The sequence below is a fragment of the Choloepus didactylus genome, chromosome 1 (assembly GCF_015220235.1).
Source record: "Choloepus didactylus isolate mChoDid1 chromosome 1, mChoDid1.pri, whole genome shotgun sequence".
NCBI classification, from domain to species: Eukaryota; Metazoa; Chordata; class Mammalia; order Pilosa; family Megalonychidae; genus Choloepus; species Choloepus didactylus.
This window is the reverse complement of record NC_051307.1, coordinates 205,492,360-205,510,428: the sequence shown is the minus strand read 5'-3', so window position 1 is coordinate 205,510,428 and position 18,069 is coordinate 205,492,360. Positions and strand designations below refer to the sequence as shown.

Here is an 18,069-nt window from a genome sequence, read left to right as displayed (position 1 = left end):
TTGGAGGGAAGAGTTTTCCAGACTGTTCACATGAGCCATTTCCAGTTTGTTCCAGTTTGCCAGAACTTGGTGTCACATGTGAGTCTCCCAAATGTGTTCATTCTGCGTTCCAGCTCTGTGACTGAACTCTGGTCTTATTGACTAGGGAGCAATTGGGCAGGCGTGCTTCACCCCTGGGATTGACAGTCATTTCATGTGAGCAAACAGGAACCTTAGTGAGATATCTTTAAGCACAATAAAAGCATTTGGTTTTAAAATAGAGGAAATGCTAGCTACTGTAGTGCCTGGGCCTTTGCAGCTGTTTGTTTTACAGGTGCAAGAGAACTGACATGCCTGTGTTCTCCAGTTCTGTTACCTTTCTTGAGCAGTTCTACTTGAATGTTTTCTATCTATTCGTACTCATTTCTACTCCTTCTGACCCTTCCTTTCTATTTCCCCTTTCTCTGCCTTGTTCTTCTCTTTCAGTTTTGAATATACTAACACTGAATCAGCACTTCTAAAGCCCTGCCTTCTCCCACTGGCTTCACTTGGCCTTCAGACATAATGAGGAGACTGGCTTTTCGAGGCGCTGGTTGTGCTCTGGTAAAGCTGGTAAATTACTGATCATCTACACTGCTCCCTTTTTCTGTCCTTCCTTGCCTTTCCCCTTCCATCTTTCTTAAATTTTTGTTATCCTTTCCATAAAGATTCCTTCCTCATGTTTATCAAATTTACTTGTATCCTTGTCATAGATCGTTTACAGAGGATTGGCTCCTAGTTTCTTTATCGTAATGAACTGAGGACAGTTTATCAGCCTTTTATAAAACAAACAAAAGTCAAAACTTGGCTGTCCTTGGCCTGAGCCCTTTTACACTTCTAGCCAGTTTTAGCCAACAGCAAACAATTACATTGTATAAAAATCAAAACTTTGAGGAAGGCAATGTGTCAGGTTCTGTTTTTAAACACTTTCAAAGTTACCACATTGGCTTTAGTTTCAAGGAGGAGTTAGAGACTCTCCTTGTTTCTTTGTTGCTACTAGGACTTGTTTTCTGTTTGTTTTGCTCCTGCTGTCTGCTCCCCAACTCAAAGTTAGAGTCACAACTCTTCTCTCCATGCTAGTAACCAGGGCTCTGCTGTTCCCATTCTTGCAGCTACTGGTGTCTTAGAAAAATTGAATGTCCATGAGTGGAAATGGGAGTAGAGTTTTTTTCTTTTAGCCTTAGAAAGAGATCTTTGAAATCTCTATATACTGTTTATTCCCGTTAAATTATATAAGCACTGTAGATTTTTCTTAAGTATGCAACCTTTTCCTCTCTTTGTATCAGATCTTTTCAATAGTGGTTGCGTTTCTTGTACTATAGCCAAATTAACACTTAGAAATTTTTATTTGTGAAGATGTGTGGAGACTTAATTACTTAGCAGACAGCCTAAAACAAGAGCACAGAGAAATTTTAATAAAAACTGAAAAGTACAAGTGGTTTTAATAGCTTAGTAAGTTATTTGTGTAAGTAATCAGTGCATTTGTTGCAATGTCCATTAGTTCAGCCACAGAACTCAACCCCAAGGCCTGAGCATAAGGTATAGACACAAATGCATTCCCCTTCTACTTTGTCTTGTTCTGTCCCACTAGAAATAATAATCTCTTATAAATTTTTTCCTTATATAATTCATATTTGTGATTTTGATGATTGCTGTAGATAGTTTCCTATAACAAAAAAAATATTAATTTTGGCTTTACAATTTGGTGGTATTAGAAGATGTATTATTTTAACAGTAAGTTAGTGGCTATTTTAGTCACTATGTAGGAGACCGATAGTTTTAAAACTAAACTGATTTTTACTGCCCTGTATGTGTTGACTCATACATTTTATTTTTAGTGTCCAAGCCAGGGTGGTTATGATAATATATTGCATTCTTGCAATAAGTTCCTTTTATGCTTTAGAATCTAAGGTGCACTTTGTAGGTACCAGCCTTATGGATGACACTTCATCACATACTGTTTTTATGAAGTCATTTCTAGAGTTGGGAAGAAAACAGGGTAATAGACCCCAGAGAGAAAGATAGTGCACACATAATTAAATGCTTCTGAAAGCCCAAGCAGGACCTGAAAGCTCACCTCTACGGTGTTCTTCCAGATCATCTACTGGGAGTTATGATTTCAAAATTTATGGGGACAAAGCACCTCATATAACTGAAAAGGAGGTTAGACTTGATTAACAGAATAAGTTTCAAAGCATGGTTTTGCTACTGCTGCATAGATATGGCAAATCACGTTAAGTATTTTCCAGTGATATGTCTTGTGGATCCTGCTTTAATCAATTGAGAAAATTCATCTTAAGTGTGTTAATTTTGGGGTGCATATAAAATGCTCAAAGGTTAAAAGTCCTTTGCCACTTAACCTTTTGCATCACTCATTTGCCTTGGGGATGTTTCTTATCTTTTTCCACATCTTGGCCTACCCGTAAAATGATCTTTCTTATAAGACACACTGGGGAAAACAGAGTTGAAGCTGCCGACTCCAGATGTAACTGACTTGGGGCCTCCATCTCCCAGGGCTGCCTGGCTGCCTCAGGGGTTGAGGTACCGTTACATCTACACTAGTGTAAAACTGCATGTTGGCTGGAGAACTCTAGTCCAGGGTAAACTTGAGACCAGAAGTACAGGTTGAATCATTCAAAATTGGCAATATACAAATGAATACACTTTTACTGAATTTATCCCATCAAAGTTGAAAGGATAGCATTTTGATAAGTGAAGAGGCTAAAGAAATGAGGACGAAGACTTCCATCAGAAAAACTTAGAGCTAGCTAAACTTCTTTACAGCAGTTAAAAATTCTTATAAGTGAACCAGAAGCTTGGTGGCAAGTGGCCAGCTAAGGGATTATTGACAGAGTCTAAATTTAAATATAAGAACATGGCTAATTTTTTCTTATAGAAGAAGTTGGATTCAATGGGTTCCAAGAGGAGAAGAGCTACCTCCCCTTCCAGTAGTGTCAGTGGGGACTTTGATGATGGGCACCATTCCGTGTCCACGCCAGGCCCAAGCAGGAAAAGGAGGCGACTTTCCAATCTTCCAACTGTAGATCCTGTGAGTAACTTGGATCACATGGTTTCTGCCTGCTTTTTCCATGAATTCCCTGTTCTTTCTTTAATGGTAAAAAGTGGTTAAGATGCAAGGCCTCTCTGCTTCTTTTTCTCTCGATTGATATTCTTAAATTTTCTTTTATGCAAGATGGATTTTCAGCCAAAGTCTTATAGTAATTGTATAATTTAATGTTATGAAATAATAAATATCAGTATGTCACATCATATATTCATCCTACAAATAATTTAATTTCTGTCATATGCTAAACACTGTTGTAGTGGTTGGAATCCAGCTTTGTATAAGACAAGCTCATTTTTCACATGGAGCTTAGATTCTTGTGTGGGGGAAGCAGAAGGTAAACAAGTGAACAAATAAAGTACCCTCAGCTAGTGTTAATAAAATAAGTGTGAGTGATTAGGGCTGTTTTGGCCAGTGTCTTCAAGAAAGGGTCCTCTGTGATGAGAAGGCACTAGCCCTGTAGAGCCCTGGGGAAAAGGTGTTCCAGGCAGAGGGGTGGGTCAGGAATGGGTTGGGGGTATCAGGATTACAGAGAGATGGTCAAGAGAGAGGAGACTGGTGAGCAGTCCACCCAGCCAGATTATATAGGCATTATTAGGAATTTGGATTTTATTCTCTGTGAGAAATCCTTTTCTTGAGTGATTTTAAGCAGGAGAGTGATATGAACTGATTTAGGTTAAAAGAAAAAAATCACTGATATCAAAAAATGTATCAATTGGATTGTTTTAAGTAGGACAGATGCTTTTAGTATATTTCAGCCTTGGGTTCCTGTGTGTTATAAAGTTTTTTTGGGAATTCATCCTTTTTCTTCTCTATTTGCCCTTATAGGCATTTTTTTGTTGTTGTTCAAGAGTAGTAGATATGCCTCCACTGGCTTTCTGTTTACTTTCTTGGTGATTTTTCTCCTTTTCCTATATGTAGATTGCTGTGTGCCATGAACTCTATAACACCATTCGAGACTATAAGGATGAACAGGGCAGGCTCCTCTGTGAGCTCTTCATTAGGGCACCGAAGCGAAGGTAAGTTGGAAGCACATCAGTACAATGGGAGAGGTTTGGTCCAGAGTCCATGTTTAAGGTGTTCGGTCATTAAGTTTTCCTTTGGAAGGAATGGCTTAAATGATTCTGGGGTCCAGATTTTTGCTTTAGTTGTCAGATATAGAGAAGCATATTTGAAAAAATTATTTATAGCATTTAGGATAGCAGGGAAGTAATACCTGTCATAGTTAAGAGGGATGCAGACAGGCCAAAGTAATTATTTTCACTTTGCTTACTCACTTTTTTCCCTTACTTTTGGGATTGGCTTCTGTTTTCCAACCAAACAAAGCAAATTGCTGGCCCCAGTACGCACCCTGTGGAGGTTATGTTCCCCCTGACTATAGAGCATCCTTCCTCTCTATCACAGTAATGTTACTATTCCCTTCAAAACCCTGGCAATGAAAATTGTTTTGAAAACATACGTAAGTGTGGTAGGAAAAATAATGTCTCTCCAAATATGTCCACATTCTCATCTCTGGAAACTGAATATGTTAGATTACATGGCAGATGCAATTTTAGGTTGCTAATCAACTGACCTTGACACAGGGAGAGTATCTTCGATTATCCAGGCAGCCCCAGTATAATCATAAGGGTCCTTAAATGGGGAACAGGGAGGCAAATGGGGAAGAGGGAGGCAGATGGGGAAGAGGGAGGCAGAAGAGTCAGAGAGAGATTTGAAGAGACTATGCTGCTGGTGTTGAAGATGGAGTATGGGTGCCTCAAGCCAAGACATTGGAAAAGGCAAGGAAACAACTTTAGAGCCTCCAGAAGGAACACAGCCCTGCTGACTCTTTGATTTTAGCCTGATAAGACCTATTTTGGACTTCTGACCTCCAGGAGTGTAAGAAAATAAATTTGTGTTGTTTTAAGCCACTAATTTTGTGGTAATTTGCTAACAGCAGTGATAGGAAATAAATATGAGTTAACTGAAGATTTAGATCCATTTGAGATTGTTGTTGCCACACTGGGTAGCTAACAAGCTCCAGGTTGTGCTGAACCCAAACTTCTCAACTCAAAAAGCAGAGCCACTGAGGATTCAGTGTCAGCATCTTGAATTAGGAGAGTCCTGTAAATTAGTCATGGCCAAGAAAGAAGGGCTCATTTGAATAGGAGATGGCTACTACCAAATTTAAGTTAATCAGCAACAGGCATCTAAAAATTGCCATGTAATTAGTGTATGATAATAAAAACCCATATTTATTGTTTACCACATACTAGACACAGTGCCATACACTTTTTAAACAACATCTTCTTTAAACCCATGAAATATTTTTACCACAATTTTCTTTGTTATTGCAGTATTATCAGTTTACAGATGAGAACTTGCGTAAGTTCTCAGAATCAGACAAACAGAATTCAGACTGAGGTCCTTCCAGTGTGAGAGCCTGTGCTCTTAACTGTTATGCTGTATTGGGGGCGGGGGGCATCTTCCCAGAGTATTCCTCATATGAAAGATACATCCTTCTGCTGCCTGCGTTTCACCAGCAGGCTAGTGCTGAGGGGCGGGGGTACAGGCTTTACATGCTAGAGCATTGTCGTCTTCCAGCCTTGAAGTGCAGTATCTTCTAAGCTTTGCTACCTTCCCCAGAGCCCTGTGGCAAGGGCTTCTCTGCACCTCCTCTGTGAAATGCACGTTTTCTCAAGAGTTTACGGAAGTAGTATTGCTCAGAGCTACACAATTTGCCAATCTCTCTCTCTCTTTTTTTTAAATTTTTCAAAATTTAAACTGTCCTTACCAGGACAATTGAAAAAACAATGCAATCCCCATTCAGAGAACTCCAACATACCCTTACCCCCCAATCCACCAATTTTAATATTTTGCCACATTTGACATATTCTATACAGTCTGCCTGCCTGTCTGTCTGTATAAATCCATTTTCTAAACACTTGAGTGTAGGTTGTATAAATCACGTACCTTGAACACTTAATACTGTCTTGTACATTTCCTAAGAACAAGGATATTGATTATGTAACCACCTTAAATGCAATTATCAAGTTCAGGAAATTTAACACTGGCAGAAAACTGACAGTCTATATTATAATTTCTTCATATATCCCAACAATGTCCCTTTAAACCTTTTCTCCTCCCTTGCTAGATCCCATCCAAGATCATGTATTGCATTTCATTGTCATTGTCTCTTTATTTGCTCTTGCTTTCACCTCTTTTTTAAATTGTAGCAACATATTTACAACAAAACTTCCCAGTCTCAACCACTCCCAAAGATACCATTCAATGGGATAAATTACATTCACAATATTGCCGTAACCTCACCACTAACCATTTCTAAAACCTTCCCATCTCCCCAAACAGAAACCCTATACCCATTTTGCACTAACTCTTCATTCTCTCTTCCTCCCATCCCTGGTAACCTACACTCTTAATTTCTGTATCTGTGAGCTTGCATATTTTCCAGTGTTGTCTTTGTTGTTACTGTGGGGCTTGAATTTAACATCCTAAATCTATAGTAATCTCATTTGCTTTGATATCAAGTTAACTTAATAGTATATATAAACTCTGTTCCTATACTTTCTGTCCCCCCACCTTTATGTAATTCTTGTCACAAAGAACATGTTTATACATGATGGGCCTGGAACCACTGATTTATCATTACATTTTATGCATTTGACTTTTAGATCTTGTAAGAAGTAAAAACTAGAGTTACAAACCAAAAATACAGTAGAACTGACATTTATATTTACCCATGTCATTACCCTCACTGGAGATCTTTATTTCTTTATGCAGCTTCAACCTATTATCTATTGACCTTTCTTTTCAACCTGCAGAACTCTCTTTAGCGTCTCAGGTAGAGTTGGTCTAGTGTTGACAAACTGCTTCAGCTTTTGTTTTTCTGGGAATGTCTTATTCTCTCCCTGATATTTGATAGAGTTTTGCCAGGTATAGAATTCTTGGTTGGCAATTTTTTGCTTTCAGCACTTTAAATATGTCATCCCACTGCTTTCTTGCCTCTGTGGTTCCCACTGAGAAATTAGCACTTAACCTTATTGAAACTCCTTTGTACGTCACAAGTTGCTTCTCTCTTGTGGCTTCAGAATTCTCTCCTTAACTTCAATGGTTTGATTATAATAGGCCATGCAGTGTGGGTCTATTTGGGTTTATCCTGTTTGAAGTTTGTTGAGCATCTTGGATGTGTATATTCATGTCTTTTGTTAAATTTGGGAAGTTGTCAGCCACTGTTTCTTTGAAGATTCTTTCTGCCCCTTTCTTTCTTCACCTTCCAGAACTCCCACAATGCATATATTGGTATGCTTGATGGTGTCCCACAGGTTCCTCAGGCTCTGTTCACTTTTCTTCATTCTTTATTCTTTCTGCTCCTTAGATTGAATTATTTCAATTCCCTTGTCTTCAAGTTCTCTAATTCTTTCTTCTCCTGATTCCAATCTGCTTTGAACCCCTGTAGGGAATTCTTAATTTCTGTCACTGGTCTTCAGCACTGTTTGGTTCTTTTTCATAATTTCCATCTCTTTATTGATATTCTCTTTATGTTTACCTATTGTTTTCTTGATTTCCCTTACTGGCTCTTTGAGCACATTGAGGACCATTTTTTTTTAAGTCTTTGTGTTCCAGGTCTAGTCCTCATTGGTGATTTCTTATGCTTTTATCTTGTACCTTTGTATGGACTTTTGTCTCGTGTTTCTTTGTCTGCTATGTGATCTTTTGTTGCAACCTGAACATTTTGCTTTTGTAATGTATTATCACTGGAATTTATACTCTGAGGCATTTGTTCCTTAAGCTCATACCCTGCTAGTGTTATTACAGAGCTTTCCTTGAATGCCAGGAGCTAACGAAAAAAAAAAAAGAAGGAAAAAAAGAAAACACCTTTCCCAGTCATTGCAGATGACTTGTGGGAGTGCCAGGCCAAAGTTTATGGTCCCCCCTGATCCTTTCTTGCATGCCTTTTGTGCTGGCCATTGGCCATGCATGTGGCCCTGAGAATTCCCCCATTTACATGGTTTAGAATGTCTCCTCCTCCCTAGGAAACAGTTTCCTCCTGGTCCTTGGTATTGCGCTGTATATCCTACAGCCAGCAGTCCCTTCCCCAGGCAACCGTACTTGACTGCTCTCCCATAGTTTTCTGTAGGAGAGCTCTGAACTGCCTTCTACATGCAGGGCAAGTTCTGGGAGGGTGAGTTCCTTAGACCACTGCCAGATTGGGCCAGATGTACATGCTTCCTTTATGTACATGAGGATTACTCTGCTCCCAGGGATCCACAATGGGAATATGGGCCAGCTCCATGCCAAGCTGGTAAGGGTTGGGGGAGGGGCCAGTCAGGGTACGGTGAAATCCTACCACTTTTAAGTAGCCTTTCTCTTCATTCTGTGCTCACCGTGTTACTGCCTTCCTTTAATTGTTTTCTGGAACTGTTTCTTTAATGTTTGAGAAAGATGTTCCTGTCAGTTCTGGCTGGTTGTTCAAAGCCCCTGTGGAACCCTGAAGAGTCTCATTCTGCCATCTTGATCAGGGTGTGGTGCCAATCTCTTTGAGATTTTCTTTAGGCCACTTGTACTAGAACATCTACATTAACAGTGGCTGAAATGAGAAAATTTTTTCTCATGTACAAGTCCTGTTCTGTGAAGTCCTCAATGCCCAGATACCGTCTGCCTCTCTATTCTGGAGTATCACTCTTGCCAGAGTGGTCTGAGACAACTCACCCCCACAGCCACCTTCCAGTCAGTAGGAAAAAGAAGGCAGGTTCAAGGGCGCCACATTGGCCAGAACCTAACTGCAGTGAGGCTGGAGAAAATGGATTTTATTAGCCGTGTGGCAGCTAACAATGCTGTCGTTCTGGAGAGGAAGGACAATGGATTCAGGGATAGCCAGCATGTTTTCGATTCATGATTTTCAATATATATAGGTTTCTTAACTCTTAGTCGAGCTTTGGCAGCATGCCCTCACCTATTGTTAAAATGGAAAAAGTGTTATGAAAGAATGTGTACTGTACACTCCTGTTTATGTTAAATTTTATGTGTACATATGTGCATAGAAATCAGGAAAAATGTATATAAAAATACTAATAGTGCTATTAACTCTGGATGGTAGAGAAGACTTACTTTTTATGCTTTTCTGTATGTTGATTTAAGTAGAAAAAATTAGTAGAGCTATTTCATTTTGAAAATTGGGGCGGGAGCCCTGTTTGGCTGTATTATACAGAGTAGAATGTTGGGATGCTGATGTCACTTTTGTCTGTGTGGTAATTCTGAAAATGTTTGTGAGAAACCCTCTAACAGAGCTTCCAGAGGATAGTATTCTCTCTAGGCACCTGTCCCCATCTGGTTCTCACTGTCTTCAGATAACCGCCCAAGTCTGAGAGGCTGCTACAGTCCATCCTCAGCAAGGAGCAGCATACCCAGATGTAAGTGGGCCATCTTTGGTATCAAGCTAACAAAGCTCTACAGCTCACTCTGTGAAAGTCTTTGGGTGCTACCAACAGACATCAATATCATTCCTGGATTGTCCTTTGTGTCACCCACTGAGATCTTTATGTTCTTATACATTCTCTGAATAGCAGATAGAGTACTCTTTTATCCCCTCATACTGATTTTATAGTTCACTGAAGTTGTAAATGGTTGATAAAGGTTTAAAAATTTTAATTTATTCTTTCTCTTCATTTTTCCTTTCCTGAAGAATTCATTCCTAAAGCCATTAGGTGGGGCTGAGCAAGGGAACAGGGCATATGAAGGGAACGGGGTTCTGGGGGCATCTGTAGAAATAGAGGAGGGTGGCGATGGGGTGGGCAGGGAGACACCTGCAGTGGTACAGTATAAGGTGTCAGTACTTGAGCTGGGTAAAGGGGGTGTCCATGTAGGAGGGCTTCCTGGTGCATTGTGTTGAACCCTAATGGGAGAAGGGGGAGTGGGGTCAATGGCAATGGTCTGTCAAAAAAGAACCTGAGTAGAGGAAGGAAGGCATACAGAGGGTAGCCAAGCACACAGAATCAGCCTGGTGAGGACACTACCTGTGCAGGAGGTAAGGGTGGCCTGGCAGAGGGGGAGGGGCCAGAGCCTGCGTGCAGTGAGGAATGCTTTGTGGGGTAAAGGTGGGGCAGCAACAAGAGGAGATTGGTTACAAACTAGGGACTGATCTTGTAAGTAAATACATTGTGGATGATGGGAGTCAGGCTTCTCACTATCTGAGAAGGGAAGTAAAAAGGAAAAGGGAGAAAAAGAATGAACCCTGTAGTGTTGGATTGGAATTGGAGATACTGGTGTGAATTCATGGTTTTCAATATATATGGGTAGATATAGAATTAAACTTAGATGTAAAAAAGCATGTGTGTATTTTGTAGCTATTTCTACCTAAACAGTCTGGAAATAGCAGCACCCCATTAGAAATTAGCACATCTAGCACCCAGATCTTGGTCTTTAAATATCATTCACCATTAAAAGGAACTAGAGTTCCTTGGGGGAAATGGCTGATTTCTGGGACTCTAGCAGGGAAAGAACAAAGTAAACTTGTAACAACTTACAATGCTAGTAGATAAGCAAATGCCCAAAGGATGATGGAAACATGTTAAAAGGACTGAGCCAACTTGAAAGGACTCCTGCTGGTCAAATCTGGGGCAGTTTGAGCATCAAATTAATGACAGTAATGGTTTTAACCCATTGTGAATAAAACAGGAATTCACGAGTCCATACTGAAATAAATAAATAAATGGATTAAGAATGGGTTATTTATGTAGTCTGAAGTTACCTCCCCATGAAGTACAAAAAGAAAAAGAATAAATTAGTGGAGAAACCTGGCAGATAACACAACAATCAAATGATCAAATATAACCTCATCTCAGTAATGAGACAAGTCAAAATCCTGTGCCACACAATAGGACACAAGGAGAAGAATGCATTATCATTTCCGTGATAGTCCTGCCAAAGAAGCATAACCTTAATGTAATCTTGCAGACAGCAGACAAACCCAAATTGAGGGATATTCTACACAATAACTGGCCTGTTTTCTTCAGAAGTTTCAAGATCATAAAAGCCAAGGAAAGAATAAGAACTATTCCAGACTGAAGGAGATTAAAGTGACATTAAATGCAACATGTGATTTACAACTTGGTCCTTTTGTTTTAAAGGATAATTTTGAAACAGTTGGCAAAACGTGAATACTGTGGGCCTGAGAATTAAAGAGTGGTACTATATCAAAAGTCAATTTCCTGATTTTGATGGTTGAATTTTGGGTATGAAGGAGTATGTCCTTGTTTGTAAGAAATGTACACTAAACTATTCAGAGGTAATGGGATATCATGTCAGCAGCTTACCCTCATATAGTTCAGAAAAAAAGTTTTCTGTACTGTTCTTGCAACTTTTATATCAGAATAAGAAGTAAAAAATTTACATATACTAAAAGAATGGCTATAATGTGTTGTAGCCCTTATCAGCTGAAGTTATAGGAGAAAATAAAGCCTTAATGACCACAACATTCTTGTATGTAATAACTATCTTTTATGCATCTAGAATGGAGCTACCTACCTACCCTCATGGGAGAATTGAGGAAATAAGTCACTTGGATCATTTTTCAAAGAGTTTACTTGTTTCATGGAATCCCAGTTGAAAAAAGCCAGAAAGAATAATTGTAAACATCTATGAAATCAAAACCCAGTTTAAGAAATTATCATTGTAACTATCTTTGGAGTCTCCTGTGCGTTGCTCACTATCTTTCTCCCTCTCCTTCAAGAGATAACCACTACCCTGAATTTTGTGTTTATCATGCCTATGCTGCTATGTATATATAGTTTGATCCTTTCCATCTTTGATAAGCTACTTGAAGCCTTGAAGCCAGGGGCTTCATCTTTCTCCTTTGAAACTTTAGTAATTCATATTAAAGCTGTGTACATAATAGGCACTTCGTGGTACTTGGCAGTAAAAGCCAAGTGGTCACTAACTGGAGAGATGATCAATTTTATAAGAGCTTTGAAACTTGATTCAGTTTTTACCCACTACTGAACATCATGAAAGGTAAGTCATCTTCATTTGCAGAACGTGTCAGTAACATGAGTTTTAGAGACACTGCCCTGATATTTAATATGTACAAGACCATCACAGATGCTAATTTAGATTTTTTATCATTCATACATATTTTGAAAAGGGACTGCAGATGCATCTTGATTTTGTTATTCCCTTTTATTTCTAATAATGAAAGTGAGTCTGACAGCAAATTCTAATATGCTCAATCACTTTATACATTGGACATTACCACTGATGGTTTTGAAATAAAACTTTTTATAGGCTTTGGATTAATACCATTTAAAAAATATTTAAATCGCAACAGAAATCAACCAGACTATTATGAAGTGGTTTCCCAGCCTATAGACTTGATGAAAATCCAACAGAAACTAAAAATGGAAGAGTATGATGATGTTAATCTACTGACTGCTGACTTCCAGCTGCTTTTTAACAATGCAAAGGCTTATTATAAGGTAAGAAAGCATCAAATTTGGAAGGTCTCCATATCTTCACCATAATTTGATATAGTCTGGCGTTTTATGTCTATCAATATGGAAATGATATTGTATCTCATTGTGGTTTGAGTTTACATTTTCCTTTTTAGTAAAGAGGCTTGAACATTCATAGGATTATGACCATTTTTGTTTCTTCCTTCTGTGAAGACTGCTCAGATCTTTTACCCATTTTTCTCTAGGTTTTTGTCACTTTCTTATTTATTTCTAGAAGTTTTTTTTAAATATATTCTAGATACTACTCCTTTTCTGGTTGTGTATGTTACAAATATCATCTCCCACTACAGCATAGCTTTTTCACTCTTTATAATGTCTTTTGATGAACAGAAGTTCTTTGCTGTAATAATATCAAATTTATCTCTTTTATGGTTTATCCTTTTTTGTATCTTGATTCAAAAGTCTCTCTTAGAAGTTATAAAGATATTCTTCTCCAAAATTCTAAAAGTTTTATAGTTTTGTATTTCATAAATAAGACTCTAATGCAGCTAGAATTGATTTTATATCTTCTGTGAAGAAGTGTTCTTTTTTTCCCCATGAGCATAACCAGCACCTTGAAATCGCCATCCTTTCCCCATTTTTCTGCCTTGTCAGGCTGTCATTGTTTTGATGTGTTCATGGGTCTGTTTCTGGGCCAGTTTATCTATTACTGGGCCATTATATTCCTGTCCTAATTACCATGGCTTTATAATTCTTTATCTGGTAAGGAAAACATCTTGACTATTCTTGGCCCCATATCTTTCCTTATACATTTTAGAATTGGTGTCTTAAGTTCAATAAGCACACACAAAAAAATGTTGGAAGTTTTATTGGAATTACATTGACTCTAGATCATTTTGAGGATAGTTATAATTATGATGATGACTATTCTAACCTATGAATTTTGTATTTTTTTCTTTTTTTAAGTCTTTAATGTATTTTAGTAAAGTTGTAAATGTTTCTTAATTATTTTTTAATTAGATTGTTAGATTTTTTCCTTAATACTGTATGTATATTTTTTATTGAGATATAATTCTCATACCCTTTTAAAATGTACAGTTTAGTGTTTTTTAGTATAACTACAAAATTGTGCAGCCATCACCACTATCTGATTCACCCCCAAAGGAGCCTTGTCCCCATTAGCAGACATTCTCCATTTCCCCCTCCCCACAGTCTCTGGAAATCACTAACCTGCTTTCTTTTTCTCTACATTTGCCTGTTGTGGACATTTCATATAATTGGAATAATACAATATGTGGCCTTTTATGTCTCACTTCTTTGACTTAAATAATGTTTTCAAGGTTCATCCCATGTTTAAGCATGTATCAGCACTTCATTCCTTTTTATAACTGAAGAATTTTCAGTCTCTGGGTGGACCACATTTTGTTTATGCGTTTGTCAGTTGATGCACATTTGGGCAGATTCTACTCTTTGCCATTATGAATAGTGCTAATATGAATTTTGTGTACATAATGAGAGTGCCATTCTTTGGGTATGATATTCTACATGTGTCCATTAGCTCAAGCTTCTTAATTGTGTTGCCAAACTCTTTTATATCCTTACTGATGTACCTGCATGAACTATCCACTTATCAAATGAGGTTTTTTTAAATCTTTTGCTCTGATGATGGTTTTGTCTGTTTCTCCTTGTATTTCTGTTGGTTTTGGCTTTATACTTTTTAAGACTATGCAAAGAGGAGCATACAAATTTAAAACTGATTGTCCTAGTAAATAGAATTTTTTAACATTCTGTAATAGATCTCTTTATCATTGATGTCTTTTGTTCTGAAGTCTGTTTTGCTTCATATTAATACAGTTAAATCAGCTTTATTTTGGTGTTTGCCTAGTTGGTTAGGCATTTCCCCCTCATTCTTTTACTCTCAATTCTTTGAATCCTTTTAATGCTGATGTATCTCTTACAAACAGCGTATACAAGAATTTCTGTTAATCCAGAAAATTTTAATTTTTTTCTCTCTACTAATTTGGAAATTACAACATCTATTTGCCATGTTTTAGTTTTTAAACAAGAAATTTTAATATGCATAATTAACTTATCAAAATCTAAAGTTTATCAGTATCTTAATCCTCCTTCCAAACAAGACAGAAACCTTAGAACAGTTCAAATCTGATTATCCCTTTCCTTATTTATGCTATTAGTATTGTGTATATTAGTTCTGTTGTGGCAATTTTTTAATCTTACAAGATAAAACTGTTGTTTTACACAGTCAGTATTTACTTTTGCTCACAAATTTACTACTGTCTTTATTTTCATTCCTTTATTACTATTACTAAATCACCTGCCATCTAATTATAGTTCCATTAAAGGCTGTCTTTTCTTTCTGGCTACCTTTAGTATCTTCTTTTTGTCTTTCACATTCTCCGGTTTCATTGTGATATGTCTAGATGTGGGTATCTTTTTATTTACATAATTTAGGTTTCCTAAATCTTTGGATTTGTGTGTTTCATCATCTTTGGAAAGTTTTCAGCCATTATGTCTTTGCATATTGCTTTGGCTTCATTCTCTTTTTCTTCTTGTAGAACTTTGATTGGATGTTATATTAGACCTCCCTCAATTCTGTACTTCTGTTTAACCTTTCATATTTCAGTTTTTTTGTGTGTTTGTGTTGCTTTCTAGATAATTTCTTTACTTCTTCCAGTTTTCCTTCTCTATATGAAATATGCTTTTAAAAATTCTATTAAGTTTTTACATTCTAATTTTTATATTTTTCATGTTGGAAGTTGTTTCTTTAGAGCTTCTTGCTCTTTGTTCATATTTTCAATCTCAATGTTTCTTTAAACATATTCAACATACTTATTTTTATTCTATGGCAGATAATTCTAATATTTGAAGTATTTGTGAGTCTAATTTTGCTGTCATTTCTACTACCTTTCTCTTGTGATTCTTTGATTCTTTTGCATTTCATGATTATTGACTGAACTTAGAGTTCTTAGAACTTTATCTTTAGAGATTATTTGAGGCTTAAATTGTAGGTGGCTTCATCCAAAGAAGATTTAGTGCTTCTTCCAGGTGCCTGGCCTATCCTTGTTAGGGCTAGCTTGTGATGAAGAATTCTCAGAGGAGATTCCCTTCATGCCTCTCCATGTCCCTCCACACCTCCCCAGGGCCATGGTTTGAGATAGACATGCGTTAAGATGAGTAGAGTTTGAGACTGGCAGTCTTCCTTGCTCAGTGGCAGGGCAGGAACTGATTTGTTTTGAGTTTCCACCTACACTGCAGCCAAGCCCTTTGAAGTCCGAGCTTCTGATAGACCCTGGCTCTTATCTCCTGTCCTTATAGCCTCAAGGAGCTTTTAGGTTCATCTTGTCTTGCAAATACCATCAAATGTACATTGGTTTTAGGGTTCTGTTTGCTCATCTAGTTTCCTACTTTTATTCTATTTTTGCTTTACAACATTCCTTACTCTTTGTTGGCAGCCCAAGGATGCATTTTTAAAGTTTGTTGTGTTTTTTGTTTGTTTGTTTTTTGACATTGCATCCAGCATTGCCTTTAGAAAGTTGTCAGTATTTGTGCCACTGTGTTTCAAGAACAGAAATCTTCAGATGAGGTATTGAATAGTTTAAAAATAGAAAGAAATGTCAGCACAATCATTAGCTTCTATTCTTTAGACTTCTTTCCTTTAAATCTGTTCTTTTTTCCTTTAGATTGTCTTTTTTAGAGTATTAGTAAGGATTAGCCTTAATTTAGCAAATCATATATCATCTGCCTCAGGTCTTCCTGTAATGAGGTAGGACATAAATGAAATGATTTGATTTCAGGTTATCTTTAAAATATACAGTTGGTTTCTCAGACCAGGGATTGAGGCCATTTATACTTCAGTCATAAGGATTGTTAAATTTGTAATAGAGTTTTCAAAGTTATGTATTAGAAAATGGAACAGGTTGCCTTAAAAGTAGTGGCACTTTAGTTACAATAAAAATACTGAAGTAATACTTTTTTCTCTTCTCTTTGCTAATGTATAGCCAGATTCTCCTGAATATAAAGCTGCTTGCAAACTCTGGGATTTGTACCTTCGAACACGAAATGAATTTGTTCAAAAAGGAGAAGCTGATGAGGAAGATGATGATGAAGATGGGCAAGACAATCAGGGGACAGTGACTGAAGGAGTAAGTGTACAGTTAGAACCACTGGTGGATGGGCTGTCTGGGAAGTGAGCAGAGGCCCGGCCTGCAGTTTCCTCTGGGCTGCTGTGAGCAGCTAGACTTCCTGTGCAGTTGTATCAGTAACTGGGAGAATAAGCAGGCATGCAGAGCCCCACTCCAATTACAAGGAATCCTAAGATATCTTGGACAGTATGTGTCATGCATGATTGTTTTCAGGAATTCCTTTTACAATGATCTTATTTGCTGCTTAGTTTTAAAGAGAATTTTCACGTTATCAAGGACTGGTTCCGTATTGCTAGATGAGACAGCATGCAAGGGTAGACAGTGTTGTGATTAAAAGTTGGAGAGGCAATGGAATCACCATGGTTAGGAATATTTTTCTAGGTTAAACTTGTTACTGTTCCTAGAACATTCAAGTGTGTTTCTGCCACTGGGACTTTACAGTTGCTCTCACCTATGCTTAAAACATGCTTCCTTTAGCTATTCTTTTAATTGGCTCTTTGCCATTATTCTAGTATCAGTTTAAATGGCTCAACTGAGAGAGGATCTTACCAACCACCCTATCTAAACTTTTGTTCCACAGACCTTCTCCTTTTGTTCCATCATCACATCAGCCTGTTTCATGGTGTTCAGCTTTCATCACTGTTTCAGTTTGCTAAAGCTGGAATGCAATATACTGGAAATGGGTTGGCTGTTACAATGGGGATTTATTAGCTTACAAATTTACATTTCTAAGGCCATGAAAATGTCTAAATGAAGGCATCAACAGAAGGATACCTTCTCTGAAGAAAGGCCGCCAGCACGTGGACACCTCTGTCACATGGGAAGGCACATGGCCGGTGTTTGCTGGTCCTTCTCTCTGGGTTCCGTTACTTTCAGCTTCTGGGTTTAGTAGCTTTCTCTCTCAGTTCCTCTAGGGGCTTTTTCTCTCTCTACTCTCTTGACTTTTTCTGTCCTTTAACTTCTCATAAAGGACTCCAGTAAAAGGATTAAGACCCACCTTGAATGGGGTGGGTCACATCTCAAATTGAATAAGCTGATCAAAGAGTCCTGCCCACAACAGGTCCATACCCACAGGAATGGATTCAAAGAACATGATCTTTTCTGAGGTACATAACAGCTTCAAACCAGTACAATCACTATATGAATTTAATTTGTTTATTACTGAAATGTTTATTTTGTCTTCCCCCAAGAGAATTACAGCCCCAAAAAACAGATATCACTATGTTCACCTGTTCCTGGCATCTAGACTGTGACTAACATGTAGGTACTGATAAGTATTAACTGAATGAACACACCTGTTGATAAAGAGAAAAAGTACAGAAGAAATTCCAGGTTTCTTCTGCAGCTAAATAGGAAGAAAGACAAAGCAAAGCATTCT

At 37.7% G+C, this 18,069-nt stretch overlaps 1 protein-coding gene across 11 annotated transcripts in view; it reads left to right on the top strand.

Moving 5' to 3' along the window:
* Positions 1–18,069, top strand: part of PBRM1 (polybromo 1) — a 184,168-nt gene that overhangs the window by 2,591 nt on the left and 163,508 nt on the right. For 4 of the 11 annotated variants that reach the window (XM_037797947.1, XM_037797915.1, XM_037797975.1 and 1 more), the window contains exons 1-5: positions 107–591; positions 2,915–3,067; positions 4,004–4,101; positions 12,405–12,552; positions 16,548–16,691. In XM_037797947.1, the coding sequence (XP_037653875.1) occupies positions 544–591; positions 2,915–3,067; positions 4,004–4,101; positions 12,405–12,552; positions 16,548–16,691 (591 nt within the window). In that variant the 5' untranslated portion in view covers positions 107–543. Of the gene's footprint in view, positions 1–106; positions 592–2,914; positions 3,068–4,003; positions 4,102–12,404; positions 12,553–16,547; positions 16,692–18,069 lie in introns of those variants that run through there. The other 7 variants (XM_037797961.1, XM_037797952.1, XM_037797922.1 and 4 more) reach the window with 5 other exon arrangements.